The sequence below is a fragment of the Tursiops truncatus genome, chromosome 15 (assembly GCF_011762595.2).
Source record: "Tursiops truncatus isolate mTurTru1 chromosome 15, mTurTru1.mat.Y, whole genome shotgun sequence".
Taxonomy (NCBI): domain Eukaryota; kingdom Metazoa; phylum Chordata; class Mammalia; order Artiodactyla; family Delphinidae; genus Tursiops; species Tursiops truncatus.
The window spans coordinates 17,115,785-17,135,700 of NC_047048.1; the positions used below are offsets into that span (position 1 = coordinate 17,115,785).

The window sequence follows — 19,916 nt, forward strand, 5'->3', positions numbered from 1 at the left end:
GCTAAAGAGAGCCAGACTCAGTTTCTTTTGCTGGAAAAATAAGAATCATACGAATTACCCAGGCCCTCCACTCCCATTCTACAGGGGGCAGAAAAAAATGACTCTCAGAGAAGGCAGGTAAGATGCCCAAGGCTAGAGAGTCAAGACCAGAACCTGGGTCTCTAGAGCTGGGGATTTCAAAGCCCTCCTTTCTTGCTTCTTTTCCTTTAAATGGCAATAATATTTACTTCATAGTGGTATTACTGCTACTACGACTAGTAACGACGGAAACAGTAATAGATGATGTTTTGAAGCCCTTTCGAAGAGTGAGGATCATATTTACACGTGATCCTTAAAACAGCGTATGAACGTAAGTATTATTATTCTCCCCGTTTTACAGACGAGGAAATCAAAGTAGATGTTAGGTGAGTTGCCCACGATCATGAAGCTGTAAGTGATTAAGCTTTGAACCCAGGCCTCTCTGCTTCTCCAGCCTGTACACTGTTTCGTTTATATAAGATTATATACACAACACACTTAGCATGGTGCCGGCACAAAGCAAGAACTGAACATGTGGCAATTGTCTTCATTTTCAATACCTTTAAAAAATTAATAATTTGTTCTTTGGAATAGCAAATACATGTACGTCGCAGGAAATTTAAAAGATGCAAAAAAGCATCCAAGCGAAAGTCTTCCTATCGCCCCTGTCCCTTGCTCAGCCAGTTCTGTGGCCCAGAGGCAACCTCTATTCCCCATATCTCGGGCCCCACCCAGAGGTCACGGTGACTGACGCTGAAGCACTAGCACCGTAAAGATGTCAGTGCTGGGCGGTCTGTCTAGTCTCCTGTGTCCAGCTTGCAAGCGGCAGGAAGAGAAAATGTCAGTGCTTTTCCTTTTTTAACTTTCAGATATTTAAAAGAAAGTGATGTTCCACGTTTGCTGGGTGCGTACTCCATGCCCCAGGGAAGCAGGACCCTGAGAGGGTGCGTGGGCCCTGGGCCAGGCTGCAGGGGGTGCATTTGCACCGCCCCCCTCCCCGCTCCCCGACCTTCCGGCTGTGTGACCTTGGCCAAGTCAATGCCCTTGTCCAAGCCTTAGTTTCTTCATCTACAAAACATGGGTGTTGCCCTCAATGACATCCCAAGGTCCCATGTTTGGTGGTTACTATGGGAAACTGCAATGTAGATAAAGGGGGTGAACCGGCTCCTCTTTGGCCCCTCACCCCCCATAAGAACCCTCTACAGAGCAGGGATCTGGGCAAGAGCTCAGGGTGGGGGGTGCCGCTGGAGGCCCCTCCCTGTACCTTGCCCTCCGGTTCCTCCCCACCCTGCCCAAATGAATGGCTGTGGACGACTACATCATCCTTCCCCTTGCTGCACCCACACCCTTATCGTGGGCTTATCGTGGGCAGAAAAAATGCATCAAAACATGCGGCCAAGACTCACACAAGGCCGCCTCCACTTACAGCTAAGTTCCTGCTGACCAGGTGGCCCGGCTCCCCGGGCGTGTCAGAGTTCCGGACAGCCACATCGTGAGGCGACACATAAAGCTTTATGTCGTTCCGGTCAAAGAATTCCACTTCCGTGAGACCCACCCACGACGCGCTGCCCCAGTTGGACTGGATATCCATGGTCACGTAGATGGCATCCTTGATCTCTTCTGCTTTCGGTCCCGATTTGTCCTTAGCGAGGAGAAAAGTAATGCCAAAGGATGGAAACACAACAGGTGGAATCCAGCTCTACCGCTAAATGACAAGGTATTTAATCGCTCAGTGCCGGGTTTCCCCCTCTGTACAATGAGGATAAGAAGAGCACCCATTACAGATGGTTATCATGGAGATTAAATGAGCTCATGTTTCTAAGGCGTTTCAAACATAGTTACTAGAGGAATTTCCTGGCGGTCCAGTGGTTAGGCCTTGGCAATTTCACTGCCGGGGCCCAGGTTCGATCCCTGGTCGGGGAACTAAGATCCTGCAAGCCATGCAGTATGGCCAAAAAAAAGTTACTATGAACCCTGGCACTTAGTATCTTCTGTAAGAGTCTGCAAATAACAAAGAATGCTTAAAAGGCATCAGATTCTGCCTGAACACGTACTTTTCTCACCCACTACCTAGGGTTCAGGTCCTATAGGCATGTCACAACTCCTGCTGAATTGGGCTGGTGTTATGGGCAAAATTGTGTCCACCACACACAAATTCAGATACTGAAGCCCAAACCCTAGTAGCTCAGAAGGTGACTGTTTGGAGACAGGGCCTTTAAAGAGGTAATTAAGTTGAAATGAGGCCGTTAGGGTGGGCCTAATCCATTCTGACTGATGCCCTTACAAGAAGAGGCCATTTGGACACCTAGAGAGACACCAGGGATGGGCAGGCACAAGGCAAAGGCCGTGTGGGGACTCAGTGAGAAGCTGGAGAACATCCTGCCAACACCTGGATCTTGGATTCGCTTCCAGAACTGTGAGAAAAGAAGTCTCTGCTGTTTAATCCACCCAGTCTGTGGTACTTGGCTGTGGTAGCCTAGCAGACGGCCTATCTAACACAGTAGATAACACAGGACCCTGGACAAGTCAGCTGACATCCCCCTGCCTGGTTGGGGACCAGGAGATGACACCATAGATCTGACAACCCTGTCCCAGAGATTAAGTGGGGTACGCACCCGGAGAAGACCCGGTCAGCAGTCCTGGCCTGCGTGCACTCTCTAAGTGGCCACTTCCGCCCATTTCTCTCCTCCCTGGATTTTAATGCTGCCTCCTTCGCGGGTGGGTTGTCTGGTCTGAGAGGTCGTGAATGCCGTCAATCAATGGCCACACTGTGGAATGGCTTCCCGAGGCCCCTTCGGGCTCCGACTGCAGTGCTGGTCGCCACAGATCAGCCGCTTAGAAAATGGTGCCTTCCCCGCACGCACATGCCCTCTCTTAATTAACACCGTAATGGTTCTGTGAGCAGGAAGCTGAGCAAATGAACAGCAACTGTTCCCTACTTATTTTTTTAATTAATAGCCAGTGAGACGTGCTAGTGCTCTCAGCGTGTGTTTGGATGAGCCTTGATTGTCAGGTGATGGGATGGGGACATGCAGGGAGGGAAGTCAGCTGTCAGCTCCCGGAAGGAACGCAGGGGCTGTGTTTATCAGCAGACCCCACGGCTTCCTCCTTCTCTGCCGCGGGGCCTTGTGGGCCCAAGCCAAGCCCTCTGCTACCCTGGGCCTGAGTCCCAGGCAGGCAGGATGGTGATAAAACTCAACTGGCCCGGCTCAAGCCTCGGGGATCGGGAGGTTAATGAACTTGTGCTTGGGAGGCGCGTTCCGCTGCCAGGTGCGCCCTGTGGGAGGCGTGAGGATGCGGCGCTGGTCACCGTGGTTGTTGGCCATTGGGAGGAGGCCAGATGGGAGGCGAGCTGCCTCGAGGAGGGGCTGCTGGATCTCACGCACAGTGCAATCTAAGGTGTGCAAATTCCTGCAGCGGGGTTTCTAAATGAAGAAGCTGAAGGGTCTATTCACTAAGGAAGTGTCACAACTTGTCAGCGTTGCAACCCCATGGCCACCCCTGCTCGATTTAGGATCGAGGGGTCTGAGGCAAATGCTGGCTGGCAAGCTTCCGGTCCCTGGCGTTCACTGCCCCGCTCTCAACAAGACCACCTGCTTTTCCTTTGGTGAAGCTGCCCCTTCTCTTTTCTCAGCCATGAGGTATGGGGGATGGACACTTTCCTACCCCAAGGAGGAGATGAACTGGTCCAATTGATCAGTGTGTCCTGTCACCCGGGCCACCTGGAGGGAATGGCTCAGCGATGGGCACATGACCCAGTTTCAGATCTGTGTGTGGAGAAACTGCTCTTTTCTCCTGACTGTGGAGTCTGAGGGTATAAGGGCAAGAGGTGGGAATCATTCTAGCTATTGAGGGATCACAGGGAAAGCGCAGAGCTGGGACTGGGCACTGAGGTGGGGGTGAGGCTCAGGATGCAGCTGACACGGTACAGACACAGCGTGAGCTTCTGGATCAAGCCCTGCTTGATCCTGACTACGGCATTCATTACAAAGAAATGTGTCATTTTTCTTCTCTTTTTTTTTTGTTTTTTTTTGCGGTACGCGGGCCTCTCACTGTTGTGGCCTCTCCCGCTGCGGAGCACAGGCTCCGGACGCGCAGGCTCAGCGGCCATGGCCCATGGGCCCAGCCGCTCCGCGGCATGTGGGATCCTCCCGGACCGGGGCACGAACCCGCGCCCCCTGCATCGGCAGGCGGACTCCCAACCACGGCACCACCAGGGAAGCCCTCCCTAGATTTTTTTAGACGGCATATTTCCTGATTCCTCCTTGCCTTGTGCCAGGCACCGAGCCATCTGCCCTTACAGACCTTTCCTCTTCCAGCTGCACAGTGGCCCCGTGGGCTGTGGATTACTTACCCAGTTTGACAGTCACACATCCCCAGGACCAGACAGCTTAAGAGGCTTATGTAAGGTCACACGACCTCTAAATGATGATGCCCGACCCCAAGCCAGAACTCCAGTCTGGGCTGGAGCAGGGCTCTTTCTGCTTTCATATGAGCTTTACGTGTGACTTTGGGAGGGCTTCCTGTTAAGTCCCCATTGGCCAATCACAAGATGGGTGACCGATGAACCAAACAGTTATAAGAAAGGCTTGGGTAGAGGAAGAGATGAGAGGATGTGCTGGACACACACCTTTTGACCCAAAAGAGAAACGCATCATCCGCTATCCCTCCACCCTGATGCTACCTTGCCCTTTCACCGTTCGTGTCTCAGCTCCATTGACCCGCTCACAGCCATATCCTTGCCCGGTCACTACAGTCATATCGGACTCGATGAAGATGAACATCACTTTTTGCAGCTAACTTTATATCCTTAACATTTTCTATCTGTATAACTTCCATAATGAAAATTTCCATCCTTTTACACGACTGCATTGTGCTGACGTATCATACTTTCCTGATTAACTCTACTACTGTGAGACATTTATGTTATTTCAGTGTTTTTTTCTCTCACCTTTCCCTACTTCCAATAATTGTGCAAGAGACGTTTTTGCGCCTATAGCTTTTTATTTCTGTTGAGTGATTTCTTCAGGGTAAGGAAGTGGGATTGTCAGGCTGGAAGACATAAATATTTCTAAGGCTCTTCCTAAGAGTCTTTCGGCTTTTCAAAAGCTTTCCCCCCATTTCTATTGCTGCCAGCAGGGTAAGACTGCCAGTTTTACTGTAACCTTGCCGGTGCTAGAGGTTATCATCAAAAATCATTTGTTAACTGAGATTTGTTAACATCAAATGGGATGTTGAGGTTGCTCTAATTTGTATTTCTTGATTACAAGTGATGCTGGATATTTCTGTATGGGCTTAACAGGCTATTTATATTTCCTCTTGTGTGGACAGGCTTCTGTCTTCTGAAACTTCACGCTCCATTACATGGATGTCTATGTGCTGGGGAGGAGGGGGGATGGAGACTGGGGCAGAAAGATGCTGAGTTTACCACTGTCAGAGCAGCTCCCACCAAACAGAAATGATTGTACTGAGGGGCCCTTCCTCCCTCAGCCTTCAGGCAAGACATGAATGCCTTCAGAAACCCTCATAAGTCAAGGTTCTCACCTCTGGGTCCAGAACTTGCTCCTCAGTGGGTGAAACAACCTGGCTGAGTTGGGTGGAGTCACTTTCGATGGCCTGGAGGACTTTCAGAACCTTCTGCTGGTGTCTGAAAATGATTTTGTTTTAGCAAACAGGTATCGATAGTAACGATACACAAGAGGGAAAGTTTGCATCAAGGGTACCAGGCTTACTTTTCTATTTCAGAGAGAAGTAACAATTTGAGACGAAAATACTCACACCCCCGCAGACAGATCAAAGGCGCACACCAGCTGGTTTTCTCCCTTTATAAATAATTGTACAATTAGCGATGAAAGAAGGGCCAAGTAAGAGAAATTGCTTGGGGCCAGATGGCCAGACGATCTCCTTAAGCTGACTGCTAGGCTGTAAGACTCTAGAGCGGGTGTCTACACAGTACATACAGGCTGCAGGTCAAATGCAGCCCGCGGCCTGTTTCTGTGTGGCCTGCAAGCTAAGAATGGTTTTTACATTGTTAAAGCGTTGTTAAAACAAACAAACAAACAAAAAGTGAAAAGCCTGAAGTATTTGCTATCTGGCCCTTTACTGAAAAAGTTTGCCAGCTCCTGATCTAGTGACCTGCCTTGCATCTCTAGTTTCTGAGGACACAGCATTCCAAACCTAGCAGAGAGCTGTCTGCAAACACACCCTACTTATGCTGTTTAAGGCTGAGAACTCCCAAGACCCTGAAGCACAAAGGATCTTGATGATGAAGAAAGAAGCATTTGGTGATGTGTGTGCTGCTTGTAACATATCCTGTATCTGTATCTGATGTAACATATCCTCATGGCCCCGCCCTTTCACTCGCGGAGGAAACTTCAAGTTCTTATTCATGGCCACAGTGGTCCACAGCATGGTTTCCAATCTGGGGTCTGCAGACTCCTGGAGGAGTGGCTAGCACTGCCTTTAGCCTATTCAGAGTTTTTCTACAAATTATCAAAGGCAAACACCCTCTGGATGGACACAGATCTGGAGAGTACATAGACTGGCCAGGAAATTCCTCCTTTGTGCAGAGAAAAAGCCCCCATGCCTTTCGGGGCTGATGCAGCCTCAGGCCAGAGCCTCAGCTTAGCGACCACTGTGCAGGCTGGATTTCAGCTGCCCTCACCGCTCAGCCAGGCATGGGCGCTGCACAGACTACCACGCGCCCAGCTCTGCACAGCGGCCCGGGAAGCATGGTGGGGCTCAAATGTGTGCTTGAAGCTATTGGCTCGGCATGGTGCGTCTTTCTGAAGATCAGTGTTGCCTGATGACTACAGGAAAGCCTTTATTTTGATAATAAAACTTGACAGTGCCAATCACTGATGCTATGTGTGAACGGAAGAGAATGCTGCATTTGAACAAACTCTGAATAGAGAAAAGAAGGTTCAGAGGACACTGCCTTGGGTCACTGTCTGCCGCGTGGGCTGCTTCCGTGGAAACCTTTGAGGAGACTGAAGTTTTACATGGGCTGAGCGGAACTGAACAAGCCAAGAGACATGTGTCTGAAAGAAATCAAGTCAATTTCAGGCTTTTGGGTTGGAGGGAGGGTGAGGGGGGATGCAGTCTAAGGGAGCAGTTTTAAATGGTCTGGAATCAAAATGCAAAGAAAAACCTCAGTTAATAAGATGCTCGTGGCTGGATGGCTACGGGTTGCTGTTTTTGTTTTTAAGCTGCCTCGATCAGTACCTGCTCCCCGGAAGGCCGATCCCGTCGATGGCTTCACTGACGGCTCTGGCTCCCCCTGCTGCCCTGGACTGCTCCTGCGAGCTGGTCGCTGTGCCCGTTGCCGCGGTGATGGAGGGTGGCTGAGGGAGGATGGAAATGCTTATTAAACAGATGTCCGAGGCGACCCTCCTGGCCCAAGACGCAGCAGAGCCACGGTCAAAGGGACACACTCCGCAGGCCATCAGTCTTGCTGCGGGAAACTGGAAACAGGAATGAGGGTGAAAGCGACTACCTGGGGCTGATTAGATCTAGAATCCCCTCACATCTTTGCAAAAAAGGTGGGATCTCAGTTTCTTATGATCTGGGAGGTCCCAGGAAACGGTCTGCTTCAATGAGCCATTGAAAAATTTCTCTCATCAAAACCTTTCCCCTCCTCCAGTGAATCTCTGTTCTGTTTGCTACAAAGTAATGGGACTCCATGGAGAATGCCAGTAACATTAGACCCTTTCATTTTTAATCCTCCAAGCCTTTTCCCCTTCTTTTCCATTTATCATTTAAACTAGAAATGTGCTCTGATCTTTATCTGCAAATAATTGTAGTCATTGGAAGCTCTGTGAATCAGGGGTCAGGTCATCCAGAAATCCTGGACCGCGGGGTGGGCAAAGTGGCAAACCTGTCAGAAATATTGGCTGGCAATGGTTTAAGATGACTGGGAAGTAATAGAAAAAGTAGGAGCGATGCCAAAAGAAACCCACTATGTTGCTCTGGGGTGCTGCCCTGCCCGGCACTCTGTTTCATGAGCGTTCTCTCCAATTCCCTACTGTCCACCCCTTATCTTCCCCTGTCCTCTTCTCCTCCACGACTCTCCCACTCCTGGAACAGGCCAGGCTCGTTCCCACTTCGAAGCTTTTCCCCTGTTCCTTCCACTTGGAATGCTGTTCCTTTGTTGGCTGGTTCCTTCTTACTGGGCAGGGCTCAGCCTAAACAGGACACCTTCCAAGGGGCCTCCTTGGATCCCCCCGTGGGAGGTAGCCACCATCCTATACCCTGTCACTCTCTCACCCATTAGCACCTTGTATTGCCACCTCTCTCTGAAGTCACCTTGGTTATATACGGCTTTACTCGTATATACCCGAATCTTGTCTGAAAGCTCCCTGAGGCCAGGGGCTACTCTGGTCTGACTCGGTCACCTCTGTATTCTGAGGACACAGCATAGACCTGTGCACAATTTAACAAAGACGTTCCCAGGTGTTTTATTAATTCACGACCATATTTCCTGGGGCCATCTTTGCTGAGATTGGCCTAACTGACCTAGATAGGTGTAGATATACATTTATTTATTTAGGATACTGAGATCCTTTTCTGTGTTATCTTGTCAGGAAATGGAAACGTAACAAGGGACTGGAATCAGCAGGCCTGGGTGAGGTCTGGCTTCCACTCGTAACCTTGGGCAACGTGCTTCAGCACGGGTCTCCCCATCTGGGAGATGGGCAGAATGCTGGCGTGCTGAGGGAGCACAGTGAGGTCCTGCTGGGACCGTGTGGGGAAGGCCCTCTGGAGACTGTTGGCTGCTGTGGGAATGGGGCTCTGCTGTCCCTCTCTGGCCTTCACTGACCTCAGGGGTCTCCTCCTTCAGCAGACCGGTCCATGACTCTGCTGGTGGTCTCTCTGTGCCCTGGAAGGATGGAATCACATGATCTGAGGTCAGAATAAAGCCATCCACTTCACATCCTTCACTGATAGAGGTACAGACTGTCTTGAGGTCATAGACACAAATGTCAGGGGCAAAGGGCCGAGCACCAGGAAAACAGACAACAGATGCTGCTTGGTGGTCACCCCAAAGAGCAGCCCGCCAACAGGGCCTGGGGAGCAACTAGCGGTGTGGACGGGGCCCTAGGCTTTCAGGCAGGCAGACCTCATCCACGTCCACAGATATGCCATGAGAAAGCCACCCGGATTCCCTGGGTGCTATCAGCCATCTCTATAAAACAGTGTGATGAAACCAGCCCTGCCTGTTGCAGGGCTACTGTGAACATCAAGCTAAGGTAAAAGATTTCAACAGGTGAGTCAGGGAACATGCTTCTGAGAAAGGATGTAGACATTGAGGGATGTCCAAGGCCTCCAGCTCCCCAGAGACCCCCGCTCCACCCCACCATCCATCCTCCTGTTTGCTGCTCAAAGCCGAAGGCTGCGGGCACCAACTCAAACACCTGTAGGGCCAGAGGGGTTTCCTGAGAAGGTGAAGCAGGCCAGGAGCAGGACGTTAAGGAGTGGTGAGGACTGCGGAGGCTGGAAGGGCTCATGCTCTGGGGAAGGGGGTCTTTCCAGAGAAGCCAGAGCTGGTTGTTTGCACCATCCTGTCTCTGACACACCAATGCTCAACTGTAGTTGAAGGTATTCAGGGTTTGTAAGGAAATCAGCAAGAATTGGAGGCATATTAGCGTCCAACTTAGGCCTAGGAAACAAAAGATGGAAAGGAGGTGGAGGAAATGGGGACTTCGACAGGTCAGTAAGCAGCTGTGCATCAGACAGGGGATGCGCTGATTGGTCTAAGGTCAGGGATGCCTCCACCGCTCTCTCTCCTCACCATGTGCTCTTGGCCAGCACCGCTCAGACACTGCCTGGTCCCTGAGTAGCCCAAGTCCTTCTCCATCCTTTCCCTCTGCCTGGGAACACACCTGTGGTGGGCTGGCAGGGCGCTCAGCCTTTCTGCTGAGGATCGCCCTCTGCAGGGCTTCGTTCTCCACCTGGATGGCTCTGAGCACGGCTGAGGCGTCCTCCTCTCGGTCCTCAGCCTTGCACACGAGTTTTCGCGTTGCTGATAGGGGTCTCTCTCGGTGGCTTCCAGGTCCTGGGGGCAGAAAACAGGGGGTGAGCCTTTAGATTGCATTCTTGGAGGGCAGCTCCCAAATCGATTAGACTCAAATTGAGGAACGTTCTATAAAAACAACTGGCCCATACTCTCCAAAAATGTCAAGGTCAAAAAAGACAAAGACAGCCTGGAGAGCTGCTCTAGATGAAAGCAGACGGGGCAGACATGGCAGCTGAATGCAATGGCGATCCCGAGGCTGGATCCTGGGTCGGCGAACATCCCTGTAAAGAACATTATTGTAGCAAGTGGAGAAATCGAGTAGAGTCTGTGACTTGGATAACAGTATTGTATTAATGCTAACTATCCTGAATTTCATACGTAAGTGCACTGTGGCAACGTAAAATGAATGCCCTCGTTCTTAGGAGATACATACTGCAGTGTTCAGGGTAAAGTGGGATGCTGTCTACAATTTAATCTCAAATGATTTAAAGATACACTCACGCAGAGCAAATATAAAGTAACTGCGGCAAAATGTTAACAACTGGTGAACCTGGGGGAACGGGAGTGTCATTTGTACTATGCTTGCAACTTGCCTTTACGTCTAAAATTGAAATAAAAAGTTAAAAAGTTAGCCCTCTAACAAAGTGCCTGTAAGGACTAATACCTGACATTGTGAAGAAGGATGGGTATTTGGGAATATTTTTGCTTTGTTTCATATTTCAAACATTGCTATGTTTCATAAGGATGGGTAGTAAGAGTTACGAAGAAATTACTCCTCAACTGAAGAAAAAAAGTATTGCAAAGCTGTAGTCGGTTCTGGAAGTTCTAATGAGTGGAACACTGATTTTATAATATGCAAAAATATTTGCAATGTATGAAAAAGTACCCAACAAGACTGGTTGGAAAAAAATACATTATGGTACGTTTACCCAATGGAATACTACGCATCTGTAAAAAGAAAGGCATTCTAAAATATCTATAGGTAAATATGGTGACCTGAATGTGCTTCATAATCACCTGGGGTGTGGGTGTGGGTGCAGATGAAATTGGCCATCAATGGACCATTGCCAAGGTCGGGTAATGAACATGGGGGGTTATGATAACATCCTCTCAATTACTTATGTTTGGATTCTTCCTCTGTTAAAAAAAAAAATCTCCATTTAAAAATAGAACTGCTCAAAATGTTTCCATTGGGATGTTTAAAGAGGCTTTAACCTACTGAATTTCAACCCCTCGGCAAATATTGAGTGCCACTCTGCCAGGCTCTGTTCTTAGCACTGGGGACACTGCAGTGACCATAGAGATCAAGACCCTTGCCCTTGTAGAGAGAGGCAATAGGCGGAGAAACAAGAAATGCTCTAGGGTGTTCCATGTCAGAAAATGATACGGAAAAACAAGAAAAGCAGAGCAGGGTAACAGAGATGGGGTGAGCAGGGTGGCAGGGTTGGCCTCACGGAGCGCTGGGGAAGTGTGTTCCAGGAACCAGTGTGAAGTGAGAGGCCTGAGAAGGGGTGGGGAGGGCCAAGGCAGGGCCTTGGAGGACACTGTAAGGCCATTACTCCGAGAGAAATGGGGAGCCACTGAAGGCTTGAAAGCAGGGGACCTGATTTGACTTAGGTGCTGAGTGGAGAACAGAATGAAGGGAGGTGAGGGGGAAAGCAGAGAGGCCAGTTAGGGCTCCTGCAGCTGCCCAGTGGAGGGGGGACACAGAGTGTGGTCAGTTTCTGCGTGTATGTTGCCGACAGAGCCAACAGGATTTCCTGACAGAGTAGATGTGGCTGGTGCAGAAAGAGAGTCAAGAATGATGCCAAGGTTCTGGCCTGAGGAAACAGATGATGGGGTTGCTTTCAGTTGAGCTGCGGAGGGCTGTCAGAGGAGCAGGTTTAGAAGCGAAGAGCAGGGGCAGCTTGGAGCCCAGAGATATGATTTTGGCATCAGGGTGGAGCTGTCGAGTTGGCCTGTACACACACACGAGTGTGGAGTTTGGGAGGGTGGTCTGGGCTGGAGATGTGAATTCAACCTAGGCAACTTGGTTGCATCATTTAACAATAGTATCAAAGACTGACATTAATGCTGGCCTATAACTAACTAACTGGGAATTGATAGCTATGACTTCTCTGGGGAGATATAGATATAGATAGCCTGGTACAAAGGCTTGTTAAAAACCAGCAACCTGGGCTTACCTGGTAGCACAGTGGTTGAGAGTCTGCCTGCCAATGCAGGGGACACGGGTTCGAGCCCTGGTCTGGGAAGATCCCACATGCCACGGAGCAACTAAGCCCGTGCGCCACAACTACCGAGTCTGCGCTCTAGTGCCCATGAGCCACAACTACTGAGCCCATGTGCCACAACTACCGAGCCCACGTGCCTAGAGCCCATGCTCCGCAACAAGAGAAGCCACCGCAATGAGAAGCCCGCACACCACAACGAAGAGCAGCCCCCGCTCGCCACAACTAGAGAAAGCCTGTGTGCAGCAATGAAGACCCAACGCAGCCAATAAATAAATAAATAAATAAAAATTGAAAACAAACAAACAAACAAAAAAACCCCAGCAACCTTCCATCCTCATGATCTCAGTAAACAGGCACCGCTGATTATTAGAGATTTAGTTGGAGCCCTTTATCCTCCTGCTATGTTATAATTTGCATCTGAATGAGGCTTCAAGTAGCAACACCAAGAATGGCTTTGGCAGGAGAGGGAGCATAGCCAGGTACTGGGTTGATGGAAAAGCTAAGCTAAAATGAGGGGACACCAATTTCTTCCAGGCACCCAGGAGAGGGGCTTTGGATGTGAATGCCCAGGGACCGGGCAGGCACTCTGAGTGAGTGAGACTGAACTCGGGGTGGGTGTAGGGGAGATGGGAGGCAGCTGAGCCACTGCCCAGCTCCAGCCAATGCCTGCCACACAGAGCTGTGCTTCTAGTGTTGCCAGGTTTTTCTCCAAGAAAAGTTAGAATCTGATGTTTATGTGAAATCCCCCTGAATTTATTTGTTCATAAAGTATTGCAGTTTTTAGGAAAGTGAAAGCCAACAGAACCCAAGGGCTGGTCTAATACAGGCCACGGCAAGTCCCAGCTGCTCCTCCAGGAAAGTCAAAGGAAGCCCTGCATGCCTTCGGATGGCTGGCTGGCCTGGGTGATAATGGCAGTGGGTCGTCCTCTGACTTTGATGGACTCTTGCTGTGGCTCCAGTACTGCTCCTGGGGACACAGAGTAAGGCACTGCTGGCAATGTGACCTGGGGATTCTGTTCTCCCCAGTCAAGGCTGCTTTAACTCTGTTTTCCTTTCTTATCAGCTACTCGACCTGCTCTGCAACTCGAGGGATGAGAAGGTGAGAGCTGGGAGGAGCTGATGCAGGTGGGGATTCTCATTGCTATGGAAACACTGTGGGTCCAAGGGGTGTGGTGAGGCCACTGGGATCTTCCTCACGCAGGTCCCTGACGCAGCTGGGAGGACAGGAAAAGAGAGTGAAAGAAAAGAAGTGGCCTTGAGTCTGTCTGGAGCTGGAACTGAGGAATCCTGAAGCACCAACACACCCTCATCCCAGGGGGAGCTGAAGCAGAACTGGGTTCCCCGCAAGGTAGTATCCCTCACTACACTGTGGGATAAGATGCTGCTCTGGGTGCCGGGGTACAGACGTGGGTGGGAAAGGCATGTCCCTGTCCCCACAGACCTCACAGTCACGGGGCACAGACAGACACGGGTCAGGCACACAGGACACGCCAGCAGCAGGTGATGAGTGCTGGGGAAAAAATCAAGTGGGATAAAAGCTAGAGATGACAGGAGGGGGAAGGACACTATTTCAGACACTCGGTCAGGGAGGGTGACATCTGAGCAGAGACCTGAAGGCGGTGAATACCCATATGGGGAGGCTGTTCCAGGCCAAGGGAGCAGCAGGTGTCAAGGCCCTGTGGTGGGTGGAGCTTGGCACAGGGAGGAATGGCAGGGGGGCTGGCCTCGGGGAGCGAAGGGAAGCCTGGGGGGCAGCGGGGGGTGGACAGGTCTCATGGGACCCTGAGGCCACGTAAGCCCCAGAGGCCTCCTGCTACTCCAGGAGGCCACGCCCACCTTGTTTGCTGCTACGCCCTGGCTCCGGCATTAGGATCGTTGTCAAATGAATGGATGGAAAACGATTTCAATTCCGAACCTTGTCAATCTCAGTATTTGTGAATATCATTAAAACATATCATTTCCTCCTCCATCTGCAGTAAAGCAGAGCTGAGAAATTTAAGGCCCCTTCAGATCCTACAAAAGATCCTATAAATAAGGGCCAAGGATCTTGTGTACAGCTAAACAAACGCGCCAGCACTCTGACACTGGGGGTGCGAACCCCAGCATCAGTGCGAGGCTCGGGCAACATCAGGATAAGCAGAACCTGAGATTCGTAAGCTCCTGCTGCATTTCCTGCCTAGAGCACTTATAAAGTCAGTCGAAGGAGAGCCCCTGCGTGGTAACCCTTGCCTATCTATTGCCACTATGTGGGCAAGAGCCCCGTCTGCTTGTGCCTCAGTGGCCTGGGGCTATGGTGGAGCATCGCGCCCAACATAACTATCTGTTCTTGGCCACTACAACCCTACAATCACCTCTTCTTGGAAAAGGATAATCAGGAAGGCATTTTCTTGCAGCGGGGTTCAGCTTTGTCTGCACAAACCCTTCTGCCCTGAGCGCCTTTCATCTGGGAGGGAATGCTCCTGCAACAACACGATCGTTGGGTCCTGCCTGTGCCCTTTGAGTCATATTAGGCTAAGAAGATGCTTTTAAAAATTAAATCAGGCTTTCTCTGAGTGAAGGTCAAGGCCACAGCTCCACCACCAGAGCTCTCCCCACCCATGGCTTCCCAGAAACGCGTGTCCACAGTGCCCGTGTCCTCCTGAATCACATCCCCGCTGCCCAGCTGTGTAGACTGTGCGTTTCCTCATTGCACACGAGGTCACTGCCTTTTGATTCCATTGGAAGTGCTCCTTGCTCGCTTGGGTGAGCCGTTTCCGCACTGGCCTGAGCACCACGTGAGGGTGGATTTATTCTCATCACAGATCTGGAGAACGGTGGATTTATTCACACAAATCGTTGCCACCAGCAAAAGCCAAATGGCACATTTTAATTTATCCCAAGCTGCTCTTTTCTGGTTGAAAACCACTCCTCTACTGTTAACTTCACTTTCTCTTTGCTTCACTAGAACTTGGCTTTCATCTCTCTTGCAGGGAAACAAAAGAGTGTATCAATTCAGGAGATTTACCATGAATGCAGCACATGTCACAAAGAAGACGTGAGGACATGGGGGCTGTCCGGTCAGCTCACCAGCCAGGTGGCTTCTTCCCACTCGCCAGCTATGACTCGAAAAGCTCAAAGTCAGAGTCTCAGCAAAATGACCCCTTCCCACATGCAAGGGACCTTTGACATCACCTGGGAATCCACTGAAAAGGCAAACATCTGAGAATCACAAGGGTCAAACGTAGAGCTCGTAGGCCGGCAGCCCAAAGGCTGAAGCCAGCCTGCAGATTGCGTTGTGTGACTTTTTTTAAAAACTGGAAACAGATGCTAAGTTAAAAAAAAAAAAAGAATAGGAAATCCACCTGAAAATCGGGATTCCTGGCATCTCTTGAAAAGTCCTATGATCTGACGTGGCAATCGTGAGCTGGGGGGCAGCTCCTGCTGCAGGCGTGGCATCAGTGATGGTCACGTGCCTGTAAGCCCGGAAACTGCACGATTTGTGCCGTGAAAGGTCCAGGGAAACAGCTGGCTTAGCCCTGTTTTGTCCTGAGCGGCACATACTCCCTCTAAAATCCACCCAGGAGGGGGAAGGGGGCTGCCCGCTGGGACAATAGCTTACGTCTGAGTATTCCAGAGCCTCTGTGCATTTTAAGTTGGCCAGCCTCAGCAGGCTACACGCTCCCCACAGCGTAGGAGACCGCGACAAATGGCCACAAATGCCTCCCACCTGCATCCCACCTGCAACGTGCCATATCGCCCTGTGGCGCTGCAGCATCTCCCATCAAAAGGTGGGTGGAATCTGTTTCTCTAGCTGGGCATGGCCTGGTGACTTCCTTTGGCCAACAGGTCCTTAGCAGTCACGACCAAGCGGAGCCTAACTTAAGAAAGGACTTACATGCTGGGGTGTGTCCTCTCGGGCTGCCTGGAGACCACCAGGCGCTGGGTAATGAGACCACGTGGAGCAGAGACGAGGTGTCCCAGCTGAGGTCCTTGGGCCAGCGGGACTGCCAGACGCTGTGAGGGTGGCCGTGCGAGACCAGCCAGCCAGGCACCCACTATGGAACCGGCCAGCCCCCCTGCAGCAATAATAAAAGCATTGTTGCTTGCAGCCACTGCAGTGTGGAGGGGACAGTTAGGCGGCAAGAGATAGTTGATACACCTGGCTTGTCCAGGTCTGTGCTCTTCTCATCTCTGAAGCTTATTTGGGGGCCTCTCCACAGGCAGATGCTGTCTGTAACCCTTAATACTCATTCTTCCGCTGCTGTCTCTTCGTGAGCCCAGGAATGCACGTGATTTTTAATGATTTTTCAAGGAAGGCAGTCAGCCCCCATCTCCCCATCCCTGACTAAATGACTTTACTCTTTCCTCGCATATTACAGTCCTTTGCTCTGCACCCGGCCCCTGAAGAATTTGTAGCAAAGTGTCCTGTGTGGTTAATTTTTGTAAGAAATGAGCAGCAGTTGCTTTCATCCTCCCAGCAGCAGTGACCTTCACGGCATCCATGTTTCCCTTCAGGGAACCACCTCTTCTCCATCTTCTCAGTCTATATGCTTTGGATGGATCTGGATCTGCCCCCACTCCTGGCCCTTCCTGGGCCCTTGAGAGAACAGGTGTCTCTCCCTGACTACAGAGACTGGAGATCGGTTCAGGGTAGAGCCGGTTCTTGGACTCTGCTGGAACTATTTGGAGAGGAGCAGTCCCTTTCCCCGGGGGTTGCTAAGTCAGTAAATGCGAGCCTGGAGCCACCAGGGACCATCTCCAGACCACGCCTGAGACTACGGATGTGGTTCTCAAAGTGTGGTCCCTGGAGCAGTAACATCAGTATCACCTAGGAACTTGTTAGGAATTAAAATACTTAGACTCCACCCTAGATGCACTGAATTAAAAATTGGGCAGGGTCCAACAATCTGGTTTTAATTTGCTTGGCCAATAATTCTGATGCATGTTCAAGTTTGAGACCCACTGGACTCAAAAAGTAGAGCTAAGTGATGAAGAAACAGTTCCTGGTGATAGCATCATCTGAGTACCTGGATCCCACCATACCTGAGGGCAGATCTATAGTCCTGGACTTTTCAGGTCTCTGAGCGATACATTTTCCTTTGTTGCTTCAGCCAGTTTGCATTTCTGACACTTGCTATTAATAATGAACACTGACATATGTTATGAGACTCTGGACTTTGGCAGAATGGTCTTCCTGCTGCAGGTTTTCTTGACAGAAATGCTAACTGCACTAACTGCAGGGCTGTTAGGGTCTTCTAATTCACTCACGCTGAGGGCTGTTACTTTATTTCTGTGGTTGGCAGCTTGTCTGGGTAAAGTGGTTCTGATATATAACTTCCCTAGAGCACTGACGACTTGGACAGTAAACTTTCTGCAGTAAAGACTGATCTTCTTTCACCTTCAACAAGACAACAGGTCTCTGGAAGTTTCCTGGAAGGCTTATTGATAGAGACCAAAGTAACCCAGGGCATGAGGCCCTTTCATTAGAACAAGGGACAGTTATAGTGATAGAGAGGAATTAAGCTCTCGTGGAGTTGCACCATATGTACATTTAATTGACATAAATTCAATTTTATGACCTTGGCCAAAGATAAAGGAGCAAGGAGAGAAATAACTCTTTTAAGAGAGCAGGCAATAGGTTACACTTATGGTAATGGCAGGTTATCTAATCCAGACCAACCTGTCCCTGGAGCACAACTAGAAAACCTGGACCAGATAGTAGTATAAAAATCTGTTTATAAAAAGAAATCTGTTTGAAGGCATGGAGAGTGAACAGGGCTGTGAAGGGTTACAGGCAGGAGAACAGAAACCTAGAGAGGTGACCCCAGCACCTGGGAAGTGTTTCCCCTCAAGGTGCTGCTGATTCTAAGAGCTGTTGCAAGGCTGAGAAACTGAAGAGAGCTGGTGACAGACTCAGGGCTACAGTCCGAGAGTCAGGGTGACCTAGAAAGAGCCAGGCGTGAAGGGCACAGAAAGGTTAACAATGTAGGCAAATCTAAATTACTATTGACTATTTTAATAATAATAATGATGTCTGGTGAGGTTTAATATCTAGAGAGAATTAAAATGCATGACAATAATAGCATTTAATTTTGGATGGGAGTAAATGGAGTTACACAGTTGAAAGGTCTCCACTGAATGAGAAGCAGTAAACTTGCTAATTTAAAGTAGACTCTAATAAGTCAAGAATACATGCTGCAATCTCTGGTAATGACTAAAGAATAGTAAAAGAACGTATAACTAACAAGCTAATAGAGAAGAAAAAAGAGGGATAATGTAAAGTAATCAGTTCAGAATAGGGCAAGAAAGGAGAGAAAAAGGAACATAAAACAGGCAGAACAAATAAAAAGCAAACAATAAAATGGCAGATTTAAACTTAAATATATCTGCAATTACATTAAACGTAAATGGACTAAATGTGCCCATTAAAACACATCGATTGTTAGAGGATAAAAATAAAAACCAATTACATGGGGTTTACAAGAGACAAACCCCAATGTAAGGATGCAGAATGTTTGAAATGAAAGGATGAAAAAGGATACGCTACATAAACACTAAGCAAAAGAAAGCTGGTCAACTTTAAGACAAAAGCATTATTAGAGTGAAAAAGAGACAACACATGGTGATAAAAGGTTCAGTTCACCAGGAAGATATAAAAAGGCTGATTTTGTATGCCCCCCAGAAAGACGTCCCCCCCACAAACAGAAAGTAAAGCATCTAAGCAGTCCAGATTTTGCCTGGACAAGTGAGAGCTGGTTTGAGTCTTCTGTCCTTTCAGCAAGTCTCAGGGTCCTGTGCCTCTGGAGGAAGGAATATCTCAGTGACCTCAGCATAATGCCAGTGCTTAGAGTCACATTTTCCCTACAACCAGACCCTAAACAAGGCCAACTGCTTCATCTGGGGCTTGAGCAAGAAGCTGTGATTGTCCCCACCCTGGAGGAGCAATGACTCTTGGGCTTCAGGAGAGGTGACGTGGCTGTATGGGGTTTTCTAGAAGGAGCCATACGCTGCACTTGATCATCAGTCTGAGGGATTTTCAAGGGTAGCTTTAACCACCTGCACTTTTTTTTGACCTTTAGAACCTCATCCCCGTGGGACATGTGGCTCCAATGTCATCCCATTTCAGTATGAGGGTGGTAACAATGCCATGGGTTTCAACTTTCCTTTTTTTCAAATTTGGCCTATGTAGGAGCCATGTATACTTAACAGATAAAGGCTGACCTCCAAACCTGTTCAAAATGAGGATTCCGCCACCTCAAACAGTGTCCTCTTTGAGGGAGTCAATGGGACAAACTGAGAACCAAGTGCCAGGGACAGCTGGTAATCTGATTTTTACCAGATGGACCCAGTGACATGTGCTGTTTATGTGAATGCATTGCTTCCTTGCCATGGTGGTCAGGAAACTCAAAGTCATGAGTGTGACCCCCTGAGGCATTCATCTGTTCACCCCTTGGCGTCAACTTATTGTTCCTACTCTTGTTTTCCCTTTACCTTCATTTCCTTACATATTTGTTAAAGTCTTCTTGCACTACAAAATTTGCTAGAACATGTCAGAACTTCTTGGAGAAAGGCAGATTATAAATAATCAATGAAGCTCGACTTCTCAAAAAACTGTACATGAAGGTGTGTGTTACAGTTGACTTGTTGAAGTCTTAACCTCCTAGTACCTGTGA

At 49.4% G+C, this 19,916-nt stretch overlaps 1 protein-coding gene and 1 long non-coding RNA gene across 2 annotated transcripts in view; one reads left to right on the forward strand and one right to left on the reverse strand.

Annotated features, from left to right (window-relative positions):
- KATNIP (katanin interacting protein) overlaps nt 1–19,916 on the reverse strand; it is a 201,408-nt gene that overhangs the window by 73,502 nt on the left and 107,990 nt on the right. The window contains exons 9-13 of the mRNA XM_033841133.2: nt 9,900–10,072; nt 8,837–8,896; nt 7,243–7,361; nt 5,563–5,665; nt 1,445–1,660 (exon numbers count right to left, since the gene is read on the reverse strand). Of these exons, the coding sequence (XP_033697024.1) occupies nt 1,445–1,660; nt 5,563–5,665; nt 7,243–7,361; nt 8,837–8,896; nt 9,900–10,072 (671 nt within the window). The remainder of the gene's footprint in view (nt 1–1,444; nt 1,661–5,562; nt 5,666–7,242; nt 7,362–8,836; nt 8,897–9,899; nt 10,073–19,916) is intronic.
- Nucleotides 1,624–15,313, forward strand: LOC141276476 (uncharacterized). The gene is made up of 4 exons (XR_012326064.1): nt 1,624–1,735; nt 13,328–13,363; nt 13,466–13,612; nt 15,234–15,313. It is a non-coding gene; the product is annotated as an uncharacterized lncRNA (long non-coding RNA).